Raw genomic sequence first — 15,747 nt, 5'->3', positions numbered from 1 at the left:
TAGGCCTACAAGTTATGGCTCAATCTGTAATTTTATTTTATATGTTTAATATGCACATAAACCAATGATTTGGCATAAAGTTTGATCATTATTTGATCACACTGCACTATACTGGTACTCCTGCATATGATCAGACGAAAATGATGGTATATGAGGAAATATAAAACTCAAATCTTATTTATTCAAAACTTTCAAATAGCATTATAGAGCATAGCTGTATGATTATAGTATTCCAATTGAATGAACAGCCTTGAGAATTCTGCCAAATGAATGAATAGACCATGAATGGACTATGGAGTTGAAAAGACTGATATTTACTTTAACCATGTTTACTGTCCATTCAACCATATCTCATCAACATTATATGCAGTGACCAGCCACTTGTCTGTTATTACCATATATAGACATATGTGATCCTTTTCTATTGTTAACAAACTGTCTGTAATCTAGCTTATGAATAATCAGTACTTAGTCCAAAAGTGGCGTATAAGTTGACTGCTATGAGCCGCAACTAAAAAAAGGGGGTCATCGGGTATGACTTAAAAAAAAGGGGGTCATCGGGTATAGTCGACTTCAAAAAGGGGGCCTATTGACAGGCACATACCGTCACTTCAAAGTTGAGTGCCCCCCCGGGTTACGATGGCGGAAACTGCTTCCTACAAACATACATTTTTTCTTTTGTTTCACTTGTCATTGTATTTCTTTTATGCAAAGTTTGATGCATTAGCCATTATATTATAGCTATGTGGACAGTGTTGGACGATATCAGGATATTTAGGACAGTTCAACAAACTTTGAACAAAAGATAGGACGTGTTTGTATTTAGAATATCATAGATGTGGTTCCAGCTACATAATTTATGCTGGGCTTTCAAAAGTTAGCCGGAATGCGCAACAAGTCATGTGGTCAGTGTTTATAAGGAATTAAATTAACATTGTTTTTGAACTTATAAATCTTACACCATTAATCTAAAAAAAAAACTCTTACAAACTTGTATGCATGTAGTGATACAGCTATGGCACGATTTAGGGGGCATTTAGTATGAAGTTTTCAGGCCTCACTCACATTCACGCCCTCTATTGAATTCCTTAAAATTTTAGGGCTTTAAAATCTATTTCATTTGTTTTCATTGTATTATGAGGAAAATTATGAGAATTTAGATTTACAACCCCTAATAAAACAAATTCAAACATACGAATAACTTCTTTCTATATGCTTATTTTTAATTCTCGTAATTTCCCTCATAATACAATGAAAACAAAAGCAATAGATTATACAAACCAGTGGCGGATTTAAGCTGTCAGCAAGTCAGCAAGTGCTGACAAGGCCCCCCTGTTATTTTGGCCAAAGGGCCCCCTGTTTGTTTTTTGTTTTTGGTGTTTTTTTTGCTTTAATTAAAGGTCCGGTGGGTAGAATACATACTGAAAAGGTTATATATGTCCGTGCATGCAAGAGGACATTCTATTTATGCCTGCATTTATGATTCTTGAAAAGTTTCATTACATTTTGCCCGATTTGGCCACAGCAAGAGATCAAATGTCAAGGGCCCTATCTGCCCAAATTTAATATTTGGGAATGAAATTTCTATAGAATCAGGACTACGAATTGGTGCATTACATATTCTCAAAATACAAGTAGGTCATCTAGTATGGGTCCAGGGCCCCCAATGTTAGATCAAATTCTCATCTTCTCTGGTTAGATATAAGCGTATCATCAAAGCTGGCTCTAAAACTGCAAAGGACCCCATATGTGGACCGTGATGCACTTGAGCCTGAAGGTCTTTCCCCTTAGATATGAATTTTGCCAATTTAATATTTGGGAATACAATTTCTATAGAATCAGGACTACGAATTGGTGCATTTCACATTCTCAAAATACAAGTATATCATCTAGTATGGGTCCAGGGCCCCCAATGTTAGATATAAGCTTATCATCAAAGCTGGCTCTAAAACTACAAAGGACCCCGTATGTGGACCGTGATGCACTTAAGCCTGAAGGCCTTTCCCCTTAGATATGGATTTTGCCAATTTTGGCCCGGATACCCAAGATCAAGAGTTCCCGGGGGCCCAAATGTCAATACAAAGGGCCTGTCGTTTCTCAATAACTATTCATGAGTTCCAAAGGTCAAATATTATAGGTCCCCGGGCCTAAAATGTTTTTTAAAAGTAATTTAAAGCATTTTTCATTTCATTTGTTTTCATTGTATTATGAGGAAAATTATGAGAATTTAGATTTACAACCCCTAATAAAACGAATTCAAACATACGAATAACTTTTTTCTAGATGCTTATTTTCAATTCTAATAATTTTCATCATGATACAATACAAAACAAAAGAAATATATTTGCAAAGCCTAATAAAACAAAGTCAAACATAAGAATAATATAAAAAGAATAAAATCTTTTTTTTTTGTATTGTGAGGGAAATTATGAGAATTAAAAATAAGCATCTAAAAAAAGTTGTGTTTGACTTTATTTTATTAGGGTTTGAAAATCTATTTCTTTTGTTCTTTCATTGTATTATGAGGAAAATCAAGAGAATTGAAAATAAGCATCTAGAAAATGTTATTTTTATTTTTGACTTTATTTTATTAGGATCTGTAAATATATTTCTTTTGTTTTCATTGTATTATGAGGAAAATTATGAGAATTGAAAATAGGCATCTAGAAAAAAGTTTTTCTTATGTTTGACTTTGTTTTATTGGGATCTGTAAATCTATTTCTTTTGTTTTTCATTGCATTGCGAGGAAAATTATGAAAATTGAAAATAAGCACTCTAGAAAAAAAATCGTATGTTTGACTTTGTTTTATTAGGATTTGCAAATATATTTCATTTGTTTTCATTGTATTATGAGGAAAATTATGAGAATTGAAAATAATCATCTAGAAAAAAAGTCATTCTTATGTTTGACTTTGTTTTATTAGGATTTGCAAATATATTTCATTTGTTTTCATTGTACTATGAGGAAAATTATGAGGATTTAGATTTACAACCCCATATAAAACAAAGTCAAACATACGAATAACTTCTTTCTAGATGCTTATTTTCAATTCTCACAATTTTCATCATGATACAATAAAAACAAAAGCAATAGATATACAAACCCTAATAAAACAAAGTCAAATATAAGTATAACTTTTTTAGATGCTATTTTCAATTCTCATAATTTTCCTCATAATACAATACAAAACAAAAGAAATATATTTGCAAAGCCTAATAAAACAAAGTCAAACATAAGAATAATTTAAAAAGAATAAAATCTTTTTTTTTTTTTGTATTGTGAGGGAAATTATGAGAATTAAAATAAGCATCTAAAAAAAGTTATGTTTGACTTTATTTTATTAGGGTTTGAAAATCTATTTCTTTTGTTCTTTCATTGTATTATGAGGAAAATCAAGAGAATTGAAAATAAGCATCTAGAAAATATTATTCTTATTTTTGACTTTATTTTATTAGGATCTGTAAATATATTTTTGTTTGTTATTCATTGTATTATGAGGGAAATTATGAGAATTAAAAATAAGCAACTAGAAAACAAATTATTCTTATGTTTGACTCATACGAATAACTTCTTTCTAGATGCTTATTTTAAATTCTCACAATTTTCCTCACAATACAATGAAAAAACAAAAGCAATGGATTTACAAACTCTAACTCGAACAAAGTCGCCATGCGTAGCTATTGAAAAACGAGTGGATTCGCCGTACTATCACGGCAATTTTTGAAACGAGGATATAGGGATGATGACGCTGTGCAGTAACGACGCAATGTTCGCTATGTGCGAAACGGAGTGACGCGTGTACGTCAAATTACGACATCTCAAGTCTACTCGCAAATGGGATTTACCGAAAAGGTCAATGGTTGGGGACTTGGGAATTTCAATTGCAATTGAAATTAGGTCACGTGGTGACTACACAAAGGATATAATGGCATTTAAACACGTAATGTACATACAAGACAATGTTTTCGGTGCGATTCAAGGTCACGGTGCCTTATTGGACAGCCATGTGACCTTTCTTTCTTCTGAGGCCCACATGAAGGACCGTTGACTTCAAGTTCCTACCGACATACTCATCGAATCATTCTCCCACCACCATTTTTCAAATACCAAAAACCATTACTACATGTATAGTAAACCATTTGTGAACTAGCGAAGTTTCTTCGTCTCTGCATATCCATTCAACTGGATTTCCGTCATTTCACCATTGCACTGCATTAGGCCATGATTACACCATCCCATTTATGACCCTAATCTTACTTATTTCATGCAATGAAAATTTCTTTATGTTTATAGAACGTCATTTAAAATCGACAGGATATTTATATAGATCAATATAATTATTACAGTTTGCGGAATTATTCTTTTTTCAGCAATGGTGCAATACTTTTGTGAAGTGTGTTTATGTAGGCTCAGAACCGAAACCCTCCCCCTTCCAGGGATTTTTGGAGACAGAACAGCGCCATCACCGTCTAACACAGGGTCGTGCAGACAACCTGATTTCAATTCCAATAATACGTTTTCCAAAAATTAGTTTTCTCCAAAAATCCCTTGGAGGCGAGGGTTTCGGTTCTGAGCCTGGACTATCACCAATTTTGTAAAGCTATTAGCATAACAAAAACGGGTGTATGCATGTAATTTCCAAAAGGTGAAAACCCTAGAGCAGGGAAAATAATTATTTGCTTAATAAAGAACACGTTTTACCAATGAATAGATTCATCCGGTTTGTGTACTTCAAATCAATTGGTAATGTTTGCTCGTCAAAACCAGTAAGGTTTTACTTACTAATATTTCGTACGAACTTCTACCACAAGGAAATCTAATCAAGGAAGTGAGAGTAGACTCTCACTTCCCTATCTAATGGTACGCCTCTTTAATATGCACAAAATTATATTCTTGCCAGCACGTGCACAACCCAATTATCCAAGATCGGTGAGGGCGCATTGTGTTGAATCATTGATGGATTCCGAGCGTTAGGGAAGGCGGAAACGACAAGAAACGGAAAAGGAGAGAAGATGAACAAAGAAGTCGCCCAGGTATTCGAACCGTGGAACCCTCGCATGCCAAGCTGAAGATCACAAGACCGGTAGTTAAGCCATTTTCGATGGCCCGGTCAGCGATTCTGTGGGTATATGACTTAGGCTGATTGAGCTGCTGATTGCGTCATGGCATTGCATCACGTGGAATACATGCGTGTGCAATGCTTTTCCTATTGAGATTTAGTGAGTTTTAGTGTGGTTAGGATTAACATAGGCCTCAATCTAGGAAAAAAAACATGTTAACTAACCCTAACCGAACCCATGGTTGTTTTGCTATCAGGGGGAAAAGAAGAAACGAAAAAGGAGAGAAGATAAAGTCACTTGGTACCCCGGGATTCGAACCTTGAACCCCTCGTATGCCAAACAGACGATCACAGACCGGTAGCCACGTCGGTTTCGCTGGCCAGGCCAGCGATTCCGTGGGTATATATGACTTAGGCTGATTGCGTCATAGCATCACGTGGTATGCATGCGAGCGCAATGATTTTCAGAATTAGATTATTATTATTTTGATTTTAACGTGAAGCTGAATAGCTACCAAAATATAGAGAATTTAAAAAGTGTATAATGACTCTACGTCCTTCCAATGCAACAATTTCAAACATTATTATGTTTTGATGAATCAAGTGTATTGATGAATCAACAATATTCGACTAGACTACGTACGTCTCGTCTAATAATTTTAAAACTCATAGCTCGACCAATAAATATGGACTCAATCGATCCAAATTTATATCAAACCCGGACTTAATATTTTTTAGTACTTACAGTTCGATGAAAGTACAGAAGCAGTTCACTGATCGGATGTATTATTTTAGTCCGAAAGCAATATTTAGAAGGGCAGTTTTTAATTAAAATGCAAAACCCTTTAATTGAACAAGCACTTTTGCTTGGTACAGCTCGATGAAAATAAATGACGGTTCACTGATCGATGATTTACCGAAAAAAGCGGCGGCCTTTTTTGTATTTTTTTAAGGGCTGATTTTTAACGTGAAGGAAGAAATCTAGATTTTTAACGTGAAGGAAGAAATCTATCCACTCTTAATTTTTTTTACAAAACTTTTGCAATTTTTTGAGCGGTAAAGTGGAAACCGTAAGAAGTTTTGTCAATTTAAACGATAAATTGTGCAAAATAGAAAAAAATCTTTACACATGACACATCGGTTAAGTTAAAAAAATACCACATCAATGTGTAAGCCCAGAAAAAGTTACCACATCGGTGTGTTAAGCCCAGATAAGTTTACCAATGTGCGGTGTAAAAACATCATCCCGATGCATGCATAAAACTTCCGCCATGATGGAGGACACTCGTAAATATGATCAGGTCCGAAACTTTTTGCAAGCAAGTGGCTTATGCCACTTGTTGGAAACGTTTAAAGGTATTAAAGAAAAAAAAAACAAGCCTGTGCATTGTTTTGTGCCATTTGTTGTTGTATTTAAGAGCGAAGTTTAAAACTATAGCCCGGGACCTATAGCCATGAATTATAGCCATAGCGTTTTACATGGTTAAGCTTAACCAAATCTCATATCATTATGATCATGTGACGGATGTCAGGGTCGGAGCCGTCACATTCATTGGAGTGAAAACATGCATATCGTATTTCTAACTGGGGGTAGGGGACGATCCAAGGTGCGTTCACGCCCCATTTAACCGCAACTCTCGCAATGAGCGTCGAATTAGGGATTCAATCATGTTTCACCGTTGGTCATCACCGTTTAACAACGATGCGGCCGCGTCGTCTGCGTGGTTTACTTCGCGAGGGCAGCTTTAGCTGCCCGAGCGAAGTAAACCACGCAGACGCGCCGGACGCGAGTTGTTAAACGGTGATGAACAACGGTGAAACATGATTGAATCCTTTCAACAACGAAAAGAAGCTAAATATCGTATAATTCACGATTATTTTACGCGGTAATGTCAGTTAATCATTGTCACTAAGTCTTACAAAAACTTCAATGATTTCTCTGTTAATATCAGCAATAAAACTACAGAATAAAACGGCAAAGTTTAGCCGCTATCTGAAAAATACTTCAACTTGTAAGCTTGCATACGCACAAAGGTTCCAGGCATGACGAATTTTACGCGCTCTCGCGTAACGCGTTGTCTCTATCGCGTTCGCGTATACGCTACAGTAAAAGTGTGGATTCATCACGGATTAACAACGGTTGGCTCCTGTACAAAGGTATAGGAGGAGTTGTTGAAATGTTATTGTTTCACCCTGTATCACTGAATTGTGTGCAGGTTGATGTTCTGCATTTCAGCACGACGCACATTTTACACACAATGTCATGTGTAAAGTGAATTACACAACTTAGTGGTAAAATACGTCCAATGCCATGATTGTGTAAAATATTTGACCCCATTTCTGTGTCCAAATGTTACACAATTCTTGAGTAAAATGGTTACCACTCTTGAAATTGGTAAAGTTTACCCAAAAATGCGGTTCACAGGGAACAACCAAATTTATTTTGTAAAACCTTACTTAACTCATGGAGCATTAGCATTGTTATTTTACCATGTTTATTACTAACCCGTGGAACTAACCTATTATCAGTATGTTTATTGATAATCAGTAAATATTCATATAAATTGCCATATCTGCTATCAATTCGCAATCAATAAAAAACAAAACAATGCGTGGTTCAAGGGCGTATTTCACCAAATCACTACGCCAAAAGTACAATCGGAGTTTAGGTAAAACCTACAGACATATACTTAAGGACTAATAGTTTTCCATTAAGTTGCTATGTCCTATAGTAAGTTTTACAACTAAACCTGTTGGAGAAACCATTGACAGAAGCAATGAGCCGTCATATTACGTACTAAAAATTGCTGACAAAATCATATCCAAATATTGGTTGCAAGAAGCGAGTCTAGGATAAATCACACTACAGCCGTGGTGCGTTGGCAAACAGTTGCATAGTTCAGGTTTCGTCATGTCGAAGTCGGTCCAAATTCGTGCTTGTTATGAGAGAAACTTCCCACAAACGGTGGAAGGAATAAAGCAGTTCTATGATGAATGGGCACCCGCTTACGTGAAGGCAAGATTATATATTTTGTAATATTTATCTACCATAATTAACTAAGTATTTTTTTTAATAATGTGCCTATCTCTATCCAGTATCCCTGATCCATGATGATTGTGTTATAGCAGCTAGTGATGTATTTGCTTCTCAAATGTGGGCATAAAGGTTGGATTCATAGGTTCCTCGAGTTGATGATATATGTTTCTCCGTTTGCTAGTGTCAGTCAAACACATTTAAACAATCATTAATCATATTATTGAAGAGGATAATAAGCTTCTACCTATGTATAGAATTCTTATATAGCTCTAGTCTTTGTTTGCCTTGGCTAAATCACGCTCAAGTGGTGGGTTAACCAACAATAACAATGAGAGGACCTTCCTGAATCTCGTTGACTTGGGTATCATGGTATGATTTGAAGTGACCGCCAATTTGATATTCATTAGGAATATGGAAAAAGAGACATGTGTAGCACCGAAATAAGGTATCAATTTGCTAAAGAAGCAAAGTTCAAGAAAACTAGAACTTTTGTTTGAAGCAAATGATATATCATTTTAAAGCTTATGATATGTATTTTCTAAACACGAAATAAACAAAATTGACCGGGCCGACTTTACGAGTGTTTCTTGGTGGACAGTCACAAATGTTGCCAGTCTCACTGCATGGGGTATGCTACAGAAACGTACGGTGGAATATTACATATTCTTAAAGGCACTTGTAATGTATGCTATTGTGACGCCGCCAAACATGGTGTCAGAAGTGGGATACGAACCAACACCTCTGATCTAATTGAACATCCATTCTGTCTATATATTAAGGCACTATCTCTATAATTACCGTAACCTAATTCTTTATTTGCCATTGGCTTACTGCTATTACCATTTTAAAAATCACTTTCTACCATATTTTCATCTGCGTCTACTTTAGTAGTATCATGATGATCTAGCATGTATTACCATGATTACTGTTGATGATTAGCTGCTGTATGACAATTTAATGCACTATGTAATATTTCTTACAGCATTAGTTTGCTAAGTGAGCTCCCAGAAATATGCCATGTGCAAGGGGGTGCAAACACCAAGAGACGGACACGTTATTTTTGCCAATGCTATCATGATTATTGCCCAATTTAATATTGCTTTAATCATGTTGTCATTACTTCCCATTCCAGAAAAATAGATTTTAAAAATATTATCCTGTTTTGCCAAATGAAACATAGCTGAATCCTAATCCTTAGTAAGTCCTAACTGGTAATGAAAGTAAAATTTTAATATTTCGTCAATTATTGGAAATACGGACCAAAAACATGCATTTTTAGGGCGTTTTTCGACCTTTTTCATATTCTGTAACAATCAAGCCCAAAGACTTGAACAAAGACTAATTTTATGCATTTTGATTTTTGACAAACACATTTTCTAGTTTTTTGCATAGCCAATTAGCAAAAATAACGTAAAATATTAAAATTATGAGCTAACTCTTTAAAATTTTGTGACTACAATAATGTAAGAAAACATATAAAATTTCATATTTTTTGACCATTTCCCCTCAAATTGCAAAAATATTAAAATTTAACTTTTATTGGCAGTTAGAACTAACTAAAAGGATTAGGATCTAGCTATGTTTCATTTGGCAAAACAGGAGAATATTTTTTTAATGCAGAAAAAAAAATTCCGAAATGGGTAGTAGTTGCTATTCAATTGTCAATATCTCTAGATAGGCAGATGCTTTTTTACACAGTTGCACGACTTCTTAATAATAATTCTATGCAAAATGTGTTCCCATTTCATACACGATATAGGAAATTACTGAAGAGGGTTATACTGCACCTCGATGGGCAGCAGCAACGATGGAAAAATTGCTGACTAACAAAGATGCAGAAATTATGGATATGGCCTGCGGAACGGGTCTTGTGGCACACGAGGTATAACCGAAAAATATATCTTTTTTGTTGCATTTGTTATCGTTTATCATCGTTAATATTGTCGATGTTGTCAATGTCGTTGTAGTTGTCGTTGTCTTGTCGTCATCATAAGATCAATATGGCGCAACTGATCTTTGTTTTTAATTTTTTTAAATAAATTTCTGTATATTAATTAATTTCAAATATTTATATCACTACCTTTAAAAAAGAATACGAAATCACAGTAGATAATAATATAGACATCGTATACTTACAAAGTTGACACAACAAAGATTTAAAAATATAGACGGGCTTTATATTTTCACGGACAGTTTGAATATCTAAAATTGACAAAGCACTGATTTGTATAATGAAAGACAGAGATAAAAAGTCTAAATCGCGTCTGACGTCAGGGCAAAGGCGCGCCGTGATTGGTTGCCGACCTGTGCAGTTCGGCATTTTCTGTCTAGTTGTCAGAATTTTAGACGTGAACTAGTCTTTTTATCTCTGCCTTTTATTATAGAAAGTGCCAACGAACTGATTCGGAGTTAAGGGCTGCAGCTGTCTCAAAATGTTTTTTTTTGCATATCCAGAATTTGCCATTATTATACAGGGTGTCTCAATAAAAATAAGCCCTGTGGATTTTGAGACGTAACTTATTTCAAAATAGAGCAGATGTGGGCACTTTTTGAAACTTGTTGCTTCCTTACCGACTGCAACCTGTATTTTTTAACACATAAATACTGACATATCAAAGTACAATTATAATAATCATGCCTGTTCTCATTTTACACAGTTGACACAGCTAGGATTTAAAAATATAGATGGAGTTGATATTTCTACGGAAAGTTTGAAATTTAGCAAAGGAAGGGGAATCTACAGACGTCTGTTATGTAGTCGCATCGGAACCAACAAACTGGATATACAAGATAGTAAGCTGACATGTTTTAATAACGAATTCTTGTGGGATCTCTTCATCATCGGGATGTGGTATTTCATTTACATGTTACCCCATAGCCACCCAACCCACCCCACCACCCATTGTCTACGCCATTGACATCAGGTGACATCGCGTAGATTCGATAATCACATGTTTTGATGCACACTGCTGATGACAGATATGGTCCAAATTCTTGTGCCCATAGTGAGGATTATAATACATGTTTCAATGAATTATTTGTTATAAAATTCCAGATACCTACGACGGCTTAATTTTATGCGGAGCTCTTGGGAGCGGTCATTTAAATCTAGAATGCGTGCCACAACTGATACGCATTGTCAAACCTGGTGAGTCGAAATGGATATTAAAATGCGCATCATTCCACTTTTTGTTGTCTAGTTTTTCTTTTATTAATGTGAACAGATGACGTGAGTCCTTTTAAACTTAGTAGATTCTCACAAGATTGGAAAATCACACTTTGTTATATTCTTTTTGTAACCTTGTAATGACGTTGAAAAGACCTGCTATGTGCATTGATCTTGAAAATTAAATATAAACCTTTTGAGTGAAAATGATTCAATACCAATCATGTATGCACATGTCACGTGGATTTAGTATCAAACCTCTCTAGAACTAAACATCGTAAAATGGTAATGATCCGTGTGAGTGTTTTATTGTACACAGAAGTGATCAGTTTTCTAATACTTTGAATATTTCCAAGGCAATCCAGGCAAGCGAGTTTTCCGTCCGTGTGTTACTCTTGCGTAAACTTAATGTATTGGTTGATGTTATTGATGTGCGCGATAGATGGAACCAGCTGATTTTCTTTGATCTATAAACCCAAGTATCATCCACATAACGAAACCAATAGGTTGGCGCTGTACCAATATACGACTCCAAGGCTCGGTGTTCAATATATAATATATAATAAGTTCACAACGATCGGAGAAACAGGTGAATCCATGGCACAGTCATGGCGTTATCTGTATTTTCGTCTCAGGTTCCCACTATACACAAAGTATGTGACGTTCATACACAGTTCTAATAATGAACACACTTGATATGTCTGAAGCATTGTTCTTTCGCTTAATTGTTGTCATTGATCAAAAATTCCTTAACAACTTTAACGGTTTAATTCGACCGGTGGAACACAGGGGAAGAGAGCAGAAACATCGTATGATGTAATAGTCTCCCCTTCTTCCAACTGAATGTCCTTGAGTTTGTCAACAATTGAGTTAACAATGTGGTGTTCGGCTTACCGACCAATGGTCCGATTATGTAGGCCAGGTGTTTGGCTAAGTTGTATGTGACGGAGTCTATGCTACAATACGATCGGTTGTAAGGGGGTGCTGTTTGTGGATCATTGGTAGCCCGTAGAATTTAGGAACCGGCTATTCCCGGGTATAATTTATAATATAATGGTCTGTCAATAGCCTCCGAATTCTCAAATTGCTGTAGACAATTAATCGATCACTTTCTTTTTATATCCACTGGTGGGATCTCTTTTGAGGATCGAGTTCATAGGTCTTTGAATCACTCAATGATTCACTACACCACATTTCGCCATAATATATTCTAGAAACGCTTGCTGTTAGAATAAGAAAAATTTTAATTGTAATTATTGCACAGGTCACGGCGACCCTGTGACCTTTCCGGAAAAAGCCGAGTGGCAGGTTTTTCAAATAAATATTTTCTGTGTAAAAACTGTACCATCAGATAGGTAATGGAATATATGAATATTAACTGTACATCTATCACAACAATTTTTGATAACAACTTGCGTCACAATTGATCTAGTATAGAAGGTAGATAATTTATTTCAATCTTATATACGCCATTTTTTTTTTTTTTAATTAAGTGAAAATTAATTCTGTAAAAACTGTATTTTTTTAATGTAATTTTCACATTAGACCCGACAAAAGATTACCGTTTTGTTGTTATGATAATCTAATCTTTTGATTTTGTAAATAAAATTAGGGGTCTAATGTGGATTTAGGATGCAAACTGGAACAATCCAATGCCTTGTCAAAATCATTTGCTTCAAAATGGAGTTCGGATGCACTTCGTAATACAACTTCCGCCACTGCGGGAAACCACATGCACAGCAGAGCACATGGCCGATATCAAAATCGATTTTATGTATTGTGTATGTAGGCCTATTCATAGGACCCTCGTATTAATTGTCTCTATGCGCTTGAGAATTCAACAATATAAATAATGGTAGCTTTATTATAATACAAATTAATGTTTTAAGCAGATAAAATTCCAAAATATGATGCAGTAATGAAGTTGCGATTTATTAATATTATATGTATAAATTTTCACGATGACACTATCAAGTTCTTCGTGGTCGAGCGGTCTAAGGCGCTGGACGTATGGTATACGTGATACTAGCCAAAGCGGTGAGCCGTGAGTTCGAACCCCGCCTCTGCCAAACTTTAAAAGAATTAAAATTAAAATTTTACTTTTTAAAAATTTCATATTGGGGAAATGTGACTGGGAGAATTTATGTATGGCGTGGAGTGGTGTGATGATTCACCCACTATATTGTCATACTCAATCTAGTCCAACACAAAGGTGGTACAAAATGGATTAGGATGTGTAGAATTGTCAAGGGCAATGATTCAAACTGGTTAAGGTCAATGTTTTTACAGGTTTAAAATTTAAAACTGCTTAATCCTTTTAAAACCCATATCACAATGTTCACCTGATCATAAGGACTCAGAAAAAATACAGTTTGACCTATCTCCGACCTATTGTTTTGGAGTTATATTAAGGTGAAATGTTAAATTTGAATATATATAAGCACTAAAATAGATTAAACGCTCCAGTTTTGAAGAATATGGTCTCAAAATTATTGCTGGTACTGTTATCTCAAAGAAATACACTTTAACTGGCAAAACCAACCTACTTGCTCTGCCACCAAACTGTAACCCAAGAAACGGTTTTAGCGACCGCCAAGCGCTGGTATCGACCATTGCAAAATTCGGTGGATTCGCCCTCTAGTATTACTATAACATAATAGTATAAAGGGACAGTTAATAGCTTCATGTTATTCGTACATATGCGCCGGGAGGCACAAAGTGAGGGAGATAGGAGCAGGTGGGAGAAGGGATAGGGAAAAAAGGAAATAACAAAATTTAGCTCCTGAGGAAGATATCACTTTATACATCCCTGTGCGATGATTACATTATTTATCATTTACAGGCGGCCCAATTATATTGGATGTGGATTCGGAATCCAGGGAAACTGTTGACACATTCAAAGAAGGAAAATTTGAAGCCGACTTGGAGGAACTAGTTCGCAAAGGATTATGGGTGAAAGAGGGATATGAGCTTGTTCCAGATTGGATGTTCAACGAACCTGGGCATCAGTATGCGTACAAAGTATTGTGATGATGGACGGAGAGAACTGAGAAACAACCCGAGACTGTAAAGATAACTCTCTAAAACTTATAAAAACGTATAAAAGACGTATACATTTAACATTATTGTTAGTATCATTTAATATCTATCATTTACAGCCTTTTTACTCACCATATTATTTTTTTTTCCAAAAACCTGTTCGTGTCTTTTTTTTTTTTTAATGTGTGCCCCTAATAACTCACTGTGAGTGATTGCCCTTTACTATTCATAGGCGTAGGGATGGTCCATACTATCATCAGATCCCCCAATGCTGACGCCTGTAAGTGAGCTTCTGACCAATTAACCTTATATTCAGCCATTTTAGTCTAAAAAAACATTTATGTGCCAATTGTTGCGAATTTGTTCCACTTTTGCACAATATTCTTCCCAGCAAACACATTTTTTTAAACATGTTATATTTTGAGTTTTGGTTTAGACTAATTAGATAAAACCCGACATTTAACCGTTTTCTGGCAACCCTTTCTAACATATTGCGAATGATGTTGAAAACGTTTGCTGGGTTCACCATTTTAGCTGGTATATGGCCATTTTGGCACTTCGCGCGCGTGTGTACCATAAACATACTATGTTCCAAAAAGGTGTTGGATTGACTATAATACTTCAAAATTTTATTCCGACCATATATCCCTCCCCCAATGTCAAAAGGGAAATGTACGCCACTGTTCTCCTTGTTTTCATTATTCTACAAACTGATCAAAAAAATAATATGTCACGTGACATGTCAAAAGGAGACACTTTTGGGCAGGATCGTAAATGGAGAAATAGCCAACAATCTGCCCGGGTGATTTTTCACAATTTGGGCTTGTTGCGAATTTGTAATGTAAGTTATTAATGTTAAAAATATTGTCTGATAGTTTCAGACCGGAATATAACTGACATGTTGTAATTTTTAGACATTTTTCAAGGTAATTCCTACTCTCAACATTGTCAATAATATTTTAAAAGGCCGATATCTCAGTTTCCAATAATATTTTTTCATACCATAACTTACAAACTCAATATCTTCGCTTTTGAATGTCCAATTTCATTGGGGAAAAACTGCGTTGTCGTGGTTGTAGAGCAAAATATCTCTATATTTAAGATATGTAAAAACCTCAAAATTGAAAACCTGCCCAAAAGTGTCTCCTTTTGACATGACACGTCACAATTGTTACTTTTTTGTGGCTAGCTCGAGCTCGTTGTCGGTAGGTCACTTTGAGCTTATTTTTACCTTTGGGTTTTCAAAAGGAAATTAAAATGTCTTTTATGACGTTTATGAACGAAGTTATAGTAACTATAAAGATATATGAATTCATGTCAATGCACTTGTCGCTTCATTTATCATCATAACAATGGACCACATTCATAAAATAAAACGGAGGGGGGTAGATATTTATCTTCTGAACAACAAGAAAATCATATCCAGTTATTATACAATCCTCTAA

The 15,747-nt window shown here is 35.3% G+C and overlaps 1 protein-coding gene across 1 annotated transcript; it reads left to right on the top strand.

The window, feature by feature from the left end:
• The first annotated feature begins 9,825 nt into the window (after positions 1–9,825).
• Positions 9,826–14,631, top strand: LOC140137481 (methyltransferase-like protein 27). Its single transcript, XM_072159196.1, has 4 exons — positions 9,826–9,979; positions 10,755–10,890; positions 11,153–11,245; positions 14,106–14,631. Exons 1-4 carry the CDS (start codon positions 9,905–9,907, stop codon positions 14,291–14,293), a joined length of 492 nt encoding a protein of 163 aa, XP_072015297.1. The 5' UTR covers positions 9,826–9,904; the 3' UTR covers positions 14,294–14,631.
• The last annotated feature ends 1,116 nt before the right edge of the window (positions 14,632–15,747 follow it).

Source organism: Amphiura filiformis, chromosome 2 (genome assembly GCF_039555335.1).
Source record: "Amphiura filiformis chromosome 2, Afil_fr2py, whole genome shotgun sequence".
Taxonomy (NCBI): Eukaryota; Metazoa; Echinodermata; class Ophiuroidea; order Amphilepidida; family Amphiuridae; genus Amphiura; species Amphiura filiformis.
The sequence above is the reverse complement of the archived record's forward strand: the minus strand, read 5'-3'. Positions and strand labels throughout refer to the sequence as shown.